Source organism: Lutjanus erythropterus, chromosome 24 (genome assembly GCF_056507025.1).
Source record: "Lutjanus erythropterus isolate fLutEry1 chromosome 24, fLutEry1.hap2, whole genome shotgun sequence".
NCBI lineage: Eukaryota > Metazoa > Chordata > Actinopteri > Lutjaniformes > Lutjanidae > Lutjanus > Lutjanus erythropterus.
In genome coordinates, this window is record NC_139340.1 from 7,503,259 (window position 1) to 7,513,791 (window position 10,533).

The 10,533-nt window shown below is 40.4% G+C and overlaps 2 protein-coding genes across 3 annotated transcripts; one reads left to right on the forward strand and one right to left on the reverse strand.

The window, feature by feature from the left end:
- The first annotated feature begins 335 nt into the window (after positions 1–335).
- Positions 336–7,920, forward strand: LOC146304611 (cyclic AMP-responsive element-binding protein 1). Of its 2 annotated transcripts, none has more exons than XM_084713397.1 (8): positions 336–503; positions 1,521–1,614; positions 2,939–3,085; positions 3,346–3,446; positions 3,707–3,846; positions 4,593–4,775; positions 4,874–5,027; positions 5,295–7,920. In XM_084713397.1, exons 2-8 carry the CDS (start codon positions 1,528–1,530, stop codon positions 5,437–5,439), a joined length of 957 nt encoding a protein of 318 aa, XP_084569523.1. In that variant the 5' UTR covers positions 336–503; positions 1,521–1,527; the 3' UTR covers positions 5,440–7,920. The 2 variants fall into 2 exon arrangements, with proteins under 2 accessions (XP_084569523.1, XP_084569524.1); XM_084713398.1 differs by lacking the exon at positions 336–503 and adding an exon at positions 510–680.
- mettl21a (methyltransferase 21A, HSPA lysine) lies at positions 6,756–9,389 on the reverse strand. The gene is made up of 3 exons (XM_084713399.1): positions 9,109–9,389; positions 8,918–9,029; positions 6,756–8,426 (listed from the first exon to the last, which is right to left on the reverse strand). Exons 1-3 carry the CDS (start codon positions 9,253–9,255, stop codon positions 8,029–8,031), a joined length of 657 nt encoding a protein of 218 aa, XP_084569525.1. The 5' UTR covers positions 9,256–9,389; the 3' UTR covers positions 6,756–8,028.
- Positions 9,390–10,533: the final 1,144 nt, after the last annotated feature.

The window sequence follows — 10,533 nt, forward strand, 5'->3', positions numbered from 1 at the left end:
TGCTTTAGTTTGCTTTTGCAAGAAATTTGTGTATTTTTTTCTGTTTTGTGTAAGGTTCTGTTAAGAAAAACTGTTATTTAATTTAATTAATTTAAATGTTTGTATTTATATGTAAATCAGTTACTAAAATTAAGATGAACTGGCTGTTTTAGTGTGTCAGAGATCTCATGATTCGCGGTGTTGTCTTTAAAAAAAATGAAAAAGGTATTACACAACCGTGCGCATGCGCAGATAAATGTGAGCGCCTCAATAGCTTTCCTCGGCAATCTCCGTGAGTTTCCATCCTCTCCTCGGTAGCCTTCGTAACTTCCCGGCTCTCTCCGTTCTCAATCGGGTCCTGTCGATAGAGCTGATTTTCTCTGTCGTCGTCTCCCTCGTCCTCCTCTCCGTGTTGTTGTTCTCGGTGACGCGACGGAGGTGTAGCCTGACGCGGTCTCTTACGTGTCGGTCTGAATAAAAGTGGAGCTCCGTAGACCCGGGAGTGACGAAGCGAGTCTGTGTTGGTAAGAGGATACGCATCCGATGTTTGCTAAACAGATAGATGGCTGCCCGCAGAAGTTATTTTGCGGCTAATATCCGCACAAAGCCAACAAAGAGATCATGGCGGCCGTGTTGCAGAGGCTCACAAAATGAGTCAGTCTCTGCAAGGCTCGGTGGCTCGCAACACAACTGAGACATAGGTATAAATATGGGAGTGGGCTTAAATGTTTTTTCTTTTAATAAACAGTCTAGAAATACGTTACAGAAGCAATTGGCTATGTTATGTTAAATGTATTCATGTCAACATTATGTTTAACTAAAATTGAGCCCAAAAAGTGAAAGTGGGGTGCCCTAGTTGCAAACAAAACTGGCATACAATGCATGCAGACATTTCCCTCCAAATAGGCTCACAGCGAGCACTATAACGTTATTTATTAATCAGTGCAGGATTAGTTAAGACTAACGTTACAGATTAATTTTTACAGAAAAGCGACACAAGCTGTTAAAAGCTGAAAACGAGATTAAATAGAGCTTCGATAAATGTTAAATAAAGATCTGCTAACGTCCAAATGCATTCCTATTAGCATGTTAGCATGCTAACAGGCAAAGAAGCTCATACTGCTCAAGCTAGCTAGGCTACATGCTAACTGTAGTAACACTATAGAGAGGGAGTTAGCTTTAGCCTCCGGCGTTTAAGGGAAGTGTGAACCCAGTTACAACAAGCAGCATGTTTTTAAATCTGTATTTTAACGTCATATTGCCCAGTCTTTAATGTAATATCTGCGAAATGTTTTAAGTAAGTTTAGTCAGTATGTTTTTTCCCAAGGAAACTCATTCAAATTTTCTAAATGAATTATATGCTAGCATGTTAAGCTAAGCCACACCCTCCTTTTAGAATATCAACAATCACTGTGGATAAACCTCCAGAGTGTCTTCTGCACACCACATGCCACTTTCTCCCTGTTTGTGCTGCACTGCTCTGTTTCAAGTATGATGTATGATACGTGTATTAACAAGCACGTTCTTACTTTTTTTTGCAGATTTTAAATGACCATGGAGGCTGGTGCAGACACACAGCAAAGTGGTGAAACAGCTGTCTCGGAGTCCGAGGCCCAGCAGATCACCCTGGCCCAGGTAAATCTTGTCATCACTTGTATTCACATGTTGCATTATTATTCTCAATCCCAGTGTCCTCTCTAAAGTCTTAAGCCTTGAAACCCTCACAGACTTTAGCTGACGTCACCCTGTAGTGTTTGAGTGTGAGAGCGTGCAAGGGCTCAAACTGGTATAAATAGAAATTGGACTGACATATCAGGGACAGCTTTTAAAGAACTATTTTATTTTATGTTTGTATTGTTTTAATTGCCTGAATTATTTGCCTCGATCCTCAACTGTTTCAAAACAGCCTCAAACACTCAGATGTAAGTTTGGTTTTCTTGTTCAGTTGTAGTTGCTCCTCCCATTATTTGTTTATACTTCAGGACTTACCACTGTTTAAAGTTACAACACAATGAACTGTGGGTAATTACCTCAGGCAAAAATGTGGATTTAATGAAATTGTGCATAAAGGGCCCAAAAAGTCTGTGAAAGAGCCCTTGTGAGTGTGAATTACAATAACAGGATAAAGTGGATGCAAAAATACACAAGGAGAACATTTCACTCAGGGGTTTAAAGTAAAAGGAATCATGAATATACTGTTATATTTGCTGGTGTACTTAAAACAAATCCATGTGACAACATGTGTGAGGGCTGCATGATTGAAATGTGAATCACATTTTTTTCCCCTTAGGGTGGAGATCACAGTTCACTCACAATTCCTATTATTTTTCATCATGAACATTTTTTAAACTCTTAGACGTTCACGTACAAAAACATTGTGCCCCAGCTAAGGAGCATCAAATGGAATACAACAAAAGCCTGTGTGTCGCCACTGGGATTTTCCTCAGTGTTGCTCATTTTTTCGCTTTGACTTGAAACCTCTTGGCTCAGACTCTTAATATGCAGTGTGACGTGAATGCAATGGCGTATAAGCTCGAATGAGTGTTTGTTATTCTGAAAATTAGATTGCATTTTAAGATTAATCGTGCAGCCCTCAAATGCACTAGTGTTTCCTGGAATGAAAAGGTGACGCTACTGTTTGGCAAACAAGTTTGGGCTTGTGTTTTTGGATTTGTCATGTACACAGCAATGCAACAGCATGGTCTGCAGTGTGCTGGGATTTATACCTGAACTATGAGCAGGACGCATACACATAATGTGTTTAATGCCTGATAAAGACAGGCATTAAAATGTGGGTCTAACTGGAAACTGAAAAAGAAGAACCAAACGTCGATTCTTCTTATTTTACAGCTGACAAATTTCTGCACAGGTTACAGCCCTTCTGTTAAGAAAAGTAATTACTGCTGTTGAGAACAGTTTATAACTGTGCATACTGACAGTGTATGACTGTGGGTTGCAGGCATCCATAGCTGCAGCCCAGGTGTCAACCAGTAGTCCCACAGTCACCCTTGTGCAGTTACCCAACGGCCAGACAGTCCAAGTGCACGGGGTGATCCAAGCTGCCCAGCCCTCTGTCATCCAGTCCCCACAAGTCCAGACTGTACAGGTGAGATAAATTTTGTTTTTTATTCCTTTATCACAGATCAGTGTCCAAAGAATCAATATAATCATTGTGATGAAACTTGTGATTTACACCACTAGTCACTGTAATTGTACACCTGTAGTTCCGTTTCCTTGTTTGGTTCTACCTTGTCCACTACATATTTGCAGTGACACAAAGCCTTGTAAGTGGTGCAAAAATGTTTTCCATAACTGATTGTCTTTGAGTCATCTATTGAAATGAAATGATTCTGATTTTTGTTGCAGATTTCGACTGTTGCCGAGAGCGAGGACTCTCAGGAGTCTGTAGACAGTGTGACAGATTCTCAGAAGAGGAGAGAGATCCTGTCCAGAAGACCTTCTTACAGGTCAGTGAGACATCTTATCACAAATGTATTACTCAATTACTTGTGTGCTTGTAGAGGTAGAGCTTTTTCATTGAATATAAACATTTACCCAGTTATATTTTGCCTGTCTCTGATGTTTGACTGATGCTATTCCGTTTTATCTACTACTGTTGCTGTCTGGCAAACAACTTAACTTGCAATTGCTTCCAATGCACATGAGAGAGAGGTTAAATAATTTTCAATGTCAGTTTCAATTTCTCTGTGTTTGTTCCCCTCTGCAGGAAGATTTTGAATGACTTATCGTCAGATGTTCCAGCAGTGCCTCGAATTGAGGAAGAGAAGTCAGAGGATGACTCAGCCCCTGCCATCACTACAGTCACCATGCCCACTCCCATCTATCAGACCAGCAGTGGCCAGTACAGTAAGTACATCTGGACACTCTGATACAAGAAGCTACATGTTGTTGAACATGGGATTTCCTGCCATCAGTCAGTGCTCTTTTACGCTTTCTAGTAATGAATTGTCTGTGCTGAGGCCAATTGAATTTAGAGGCAGTTGTCTTAATAATTAGATATGGTATAATGGTGAGTAATATTGTGATTTAATTGGCTTTTTATTGTGCCAAGGATTGATTGTTGTCTGGAAACACTCCTCCTATTGGGCTGAAATAAATCCTGCGTGTCATTGTTTGCACTGAGCTGTTTGAATCAGAAACTGTCTGACAGGAGGCAGAGTTTGTCTTATTAAAGCCCCATATTCAGTTGTTTGATGTGTGGAGACACTATTGAACATTGCACAGAGGGATTTAGCACATGAAGGCAGTAAAACAAATAGAAAAGGAGCTGCTGTATACAATATAAAAAGATGTGGTGATGCCAGTGATGTGACATATTTGGAAAAAGCCATTTTGAAACTTTTATTTCTGTTTTACATGATAAAAATGTCTCCACAATCAGCCTTTAAAAAGCTTGTTTTTGTGTTATGGCACGATACTGTCTATCAGTTGCATTTGTTTGGCTCATACACACACGCAAAGTTGTTGGGTGTCATGATATTTTTGCCACATGCTGCCTTGCACTGCAGTTTCCATGTCCAACACTCTGGATTTCGTAAATGTCTCTTAATGTTTTGAGACTAATTCTAACACATGACGTTGTCCCTCTGCAGTTGCCATCACTCAGGGTGGCGCGATCCAGCTGGCCAATAATGGCACAGATGGAGTGCAGGGCTTGCAAACACTGACCATGGCCAACGCTGCTGCAGCCCAGCCCGGTGCCACCATCCTGCAGTACGCACAGACCAGCGACGGGCAGCAGATCCTCGTGCCCAGCAACCAAGTGGTTGTACAAGGTAGGGAATGCAGTTTTCACTGATGTTTTTCTGTGTTAATTGGTGCAGTTCCATGTGAATTTGTTAATTAAAAAAAAAAAAACCTGTGTGTTTGTCAGCTGCCTCTGGTGATGTCCAGGCCTATCAGATCCGCACAGCTCCCACCAGCGCCATCACTCCTGGGGTGGTCATGGCGACCTCGCCTGCACTGGGTACAGGTGGAGGCACTGAGGAAGTCACACGCAAAAGGGAGGTCCGACTTATGAAAAACAGGTATGTGTGGTCTGAGATTCACTAATGGTGTGTACTTTTTTTTGCAGTTGATGGTAGTGTTAACAGGTCATTGCTGTTATCTTGAAGGTTTTTTGTTTGTTTGTTTTGTTTCTGTCAAGTTTGAACCAAGATGATGGTGATGAGTTGCCCGTGAGGATTACCTTGTAGCCTGTTAAGCGGGCTGCAGCACTCTCACTCAGTACTGGACAGAATTCAATAATTAAAACAAACAGCCACACACTCACACACGGTCTTTGTTTCACGCAGGGAGGCAGCCCGCGAGTGTCGCAGGAAGAAGAAGGAGTACGTCAAATGTCTGGAGAACCGCGTGGCCGTGCTGGAGAACCAGAACAAAACCCTCATCGAGGAACTCAAAGCCCTCAAAGACTTGTACTGCCATAAATCCGAGTAGGAAACGTCACCAAATGCCTGCGAGGGGCTCGACAGGCATCCGTCTGTCCCCATGTACAGAGACTCAGCACAGAGCCATGCATCTGGATGCCACTCCCCCTTTTCTACTCTCTTGCTTTCTTTTTAAAAAAAAAAAAACTGCTGACAAATCTGTAAAGTGACTCACCAGGAATAGGAAAACACACACCCCACCTCCCACTTCAGCGATTCAAAATTCTGTTCCCATCAAGTTTCCCACGAAAGGGTGAGAGGCGATGTCGAGGACGGACGTGGAGGAGGCTACAGGGTCCTTGTGGTGAAGTTATAGAACAGACAATGAGGCCGCTCTTGTTTTGACGCCACCAACGGGAAGCATTCCAGTCACTGGTGCCTGGACGAACTGGGCAACATCACCAGCAACGAGGAACTGCTCGATAACCGCCACAAACGAAGGAACTTTTTACAGTTTAACCTCCCCGAGACGCTTGGGTCATGTGGAGAGGTTACCTTTGTGTGCAACGTTTGTAACTGTAACTACGCTCTCGCATTAACATCTGTTACTTACTAATGCTTTGAACTGTAGATGGGCTGTGTCATGGACATTTTATCTTTTAGCTATGTTTTGGTTTATTATGTATTGGATTATCTGCTTGCATAATGCCATTGACTTTTTTTTCTTTTTTTACTTAAATTTACTTTGCCTTGATACGACATGAACAAAAAAGCTAACCATCAAGTTGGGTTGTAAAATGGTTTTCATGTTAAATGCAGCTTTAAAAATACATGATGAGCGACTGTAGGTCAGACCTCTCAAACCAAGCGGAACATTTATGGTTACAGAACTTGTTAAGTGTTTATTCTCTGATGCATGTTCCCAATCAAATTTCTAAGGCTCATTATTTTTGATTTATGCCAGTTTTAACAAAAAACAAGCCCCGGGCTAATTTTGTTTCCTGCTGCTCACCATAGTTGACAGGAAACATGGTCTTCTGTGGCATAATACTTTATGCCTCCAATGACAGAAATTGGTCAAATTGGCTGCTTGTGTGCATGTGTTGTCAGTAAAAAAAATGGTTAGTGTTGGCACTAAAAGTGTTTTAAAAGTTGGATTTTCTCTCATTAGTGTTTGGATTTTTCAATCCAGTTTTTTTTTTTTTAATTCATTTTATTGATTTACTGTTACTGTACAGTAGGTTAGGGCTGCTACTAATGATTTTCATTTTCAGTGAATCTGTTGATCATTTTCTCGATTAAGTGATAAGTTGTTTGGTCCAGAAAATGTTGATCACAGCCCAAGGTGACGTCCTAAAATACCAGAGAATTTGGACTTTTTTTCCCCCCCTTAAATAGTTGCAGCTCCACAGTATCTAATATGATCTAAAGAAACAAATTCCTGGATTCTTTTTGTATGAAAACCAAAAATAATGAGACTTACTTGTTATGCAATGAAAGAAAAACCTTTACTGCTACTACTCATCTCTGGAATCTTGGAATGTCTGGTATGTTGGTGTATTATTCTGTCTCTGTTTCCTCCTGTTAATTATTAGGAAAGTTTTGATTAATTCTTTGAAATTAATCTTAAGTCCCACCCCCTTTTGCTATGCCTTTCACTTAAATGTTGAGCAGCCTTGGTACCTTAGTCAACTTCCTCTTTGCCTTTCTTTTGGTGGACCTGTAAAAGTGACACGTACTCACATCTCAAGACAGGAAAACACTAGCCAGTCTACATCCATCATTAGGTAGTTAGTTAACATTTTGCTAACATTAGCTAGCATGAAGCAAACAAAAAGAAGAAAACTGGCAAAGGTACCAAGTTTTTTCAACCGTTACTGGAGCACAGAACAAAAAGGGGCAGGACTTAGGAAGGGCCGATTCTTCTGATTTGAGGTGGACAAGTTTCTACTAAGATACCTGGTTGTTTACAGCATCTGCAGAGGCTGTCTCCAAATTCTGTTTATGGGTTACAAAGTGGCATGCGCACTTTCCTTGCATATACAATCCTACCACATTTCACACGATTTAACAGGAAAATCTTAAGAACGGGCAAACCCTGCTGCTGCACAGTGAGATGCCTGGAAGGTTTTACTTGAAAGTCACACTGCTAACTGGTAATGAATTACAAGGTGTCCATGAGCGTTTTGTTGCTTAGCGATCATCATGCATTTGATTATTAGTTGTGTGGAGCATCAAATCACCAAGTACGACTCGATTATTTGCACCTATCAAACACCCTGCTAAAGGATTGTAAAGTGCGACCAAATCAAAAAGACAATGACTTCACAGTGAACAAAATGGATTATTTTCATGATAAAGAAATGCCATATTGTATTATTTTTGGTATTATGTATTGTCATGACATAGTATGCTTTTTTATGTTGCTTTTCATTAATTTTGTATTCACAATTTCTAAATGTCAGCACCAACTTGTATAATACAGTGCATTATGTTAGAGCTATTGAAATATTACATTTTTGGCAGCTGTTAATAAATGTGTTTCTGGTAATCTTTGATTTTAATCATTTTATTTTATTTTAATGCAAAAATAGAAAAATTATTACAAAAAACAAGGCAGTCAATTAACAAAAACTGGCCAGTTATGACACCTAATTCATCACAAATCCCTTGTCGGTGGCAGTTTCCAGGATTTATACACATGGATGTCCCTCTGTTTGTCGTAGTAGACCTCCTCAACTCTGAACCGCTGCTTCATCATGCTCAGAAAGTTTGTGTCTCTCTTGTAGCGGATCTTACAGGCCAGTAACACCACAGTGGTGTCGGAGCACAGGTGCTCCAGAGTCTTGAGCAGCGGCTCAAAGGTGTCCTCCAGGTAAACGATGTCCGCTCCCAGCACCACGTCGAATCCCCCTGCAGGGTAACGCTCGAGGCCCTCGCCCCAGCTCAGCTCTGACACAACCACAGACCCCTGAGAGTCTGGGGGCAGGTTTGCCCTCACGTTGGCAGAGAGGAAGTCCAGGGCAGGCTCCCTGTCAGTGATGGTCACTTTTGCACCTGGAGAGATAAGAATGTGACAGTGATACAGTTTTTAAAGGCTACTACAGATACTCGTGTATACTTAAAACCTGTATGTGCATTTTTGGCTGTTATTGTGCAAAGCTAATTGAATGTAGTTGCACTTTTTTATTATGTCATATTCGTCTATCTGCATCATTGACGTCATTTTCAACTTGTCACGTTTGTTGTGCGTCATAAGCACTATGGAACCATCTTTCTATTTTTAATTTCCATCCATTTAGTTTGATATCAGTCTTGATGTTGGGTAGGTGGCACACAATGATGCAAAATAAAAATAATAATTCCACACAAATACATTAAAATTAAAGTGACGAGCCTGTTTTGAAAATTTAAACAGTAGAAAGTAAAGATAATTGTGTTAAAATGTAGGGAGTAAAATTAAAAAGTTGCAAGAAAAATGATCTGAAAACTCTACTTCAGCACAGTAACTAAGTATCTGTACTTAGTTACTTAAGACAGACACTTACCCAATAAAGCTGCTACAATGCCCACCAGTCCAGTTCCAGCTCCCAGTTCAATTGTCCTCTTCCCGTTTAACTCCACCTTCCCCAGCTCCAGGTACATACACATGACGACTGCCTACAAAACAGATATGGCGAGTATGCATTAGTCAAAAATGACAAACAGTCGTAACGTAGCCACTGATAATATCACTTACCGCATCCCACACAACAGCTGCTACCCCATGTTTTTTCCAGTCCTGGGCAAGACGGAGGTCGTGGTTGGCGAAACGAAACTGTGCTGATGAATTGTGGAGTTTGGAAAGCGCAGGTAACGAATTCTCTACATACGGAACGAGAGCCATGCTGCAACATGAACAAAAACTACAGCTATGTAGTCATATTTCACCTTGTGTCTCAGTGCGCCTGCGCAATGCGAACCTACTAAGTCGTGTCGAGCAGAGAGCCCTGATTTGTGAACTCTCGCGGGTTTTGTACGTGTCCTTTATACAATGAGCATGTATGCAAATTATTTAGGTTTACTTACATTATTTAAGTGACAACCTCGTTGCTATTTGGGTAGGATTGCGGACATGAAATACTTGGTTATGGTTAGGAAATTATTATATTTTTTGCTAGAATCATTCCTCTCGCGAGATCTTCGCGGGTTTGGGGTTCCCTTATGTTCTTCCTTGAGGTTTTTAAGAGCAGTTGGCTGCTTTCCTGATTCATTACTGCCATCTTGTGGTATTCTTGCGGAAGTATCACCTTCAGTGTCCATTTCTTTTTTTAATTCGTTCTATCTTTTGTTTTGCATCACACCAGTTTTCTGCCTCGTCACTTCGGAACTAGCTACTTTGCCAATTTATTTAGTGAATATTGCAGTGCGAGGTGCGTTCAATGCAACGTCCACAGACCACTCTTGACCAGTCAATGATAAATTTAAGCCAATCATGTAACCGCTTAGATAAAAGTGACCAATGGGAAAGTTTGATTTCATGATGGGCGTGCCTAAGAGGATTTTTCTCAAAGGCTGTGTTCTCTCCATAATGGAGGGGGCGGTGCCTACAAATGAATGCCCCCCAGGTCTGTAAAGGTTACAACGCATTGCACTAATACAGTTTCCGGTTCATATGCGTCCCCGCACTCAAAATAAAAACATTACTAGGCGTGCACAGATGTGATTTTTTTTTTTTTCGCCTAATACCTATTAACCTGTAATTACCGGCAACTCAAGGCCGAAAGGATAAGATGACCGGTACTTAAACATTTTATATTATTTATTATTATCTTTTTTTTTTTTACTGTATAAATTAAAACTATTAAGAACCCTCATTATATATATATACATATATATATATATATATATATATATATATATATATATATATATATATATATATATATATATATATACATATGTGTGTGTGTGTGTGTGTGTGTGTGTGTGTGTGTGTTTAATATCTTTTTAATACATTTCTCTTATGTTGTTCTTATATAACAAAGAAATGTGGAAGACATATGGTCAAATTACTCCAGGGGACAGAAGGAGGTCTCTGGTATATTTTCTGTCTTGGATCTATCTTGGTTGAGAAAAAAAAAAGAGAACCTCTGGATTACTCTATTACTATATTAACTCCATA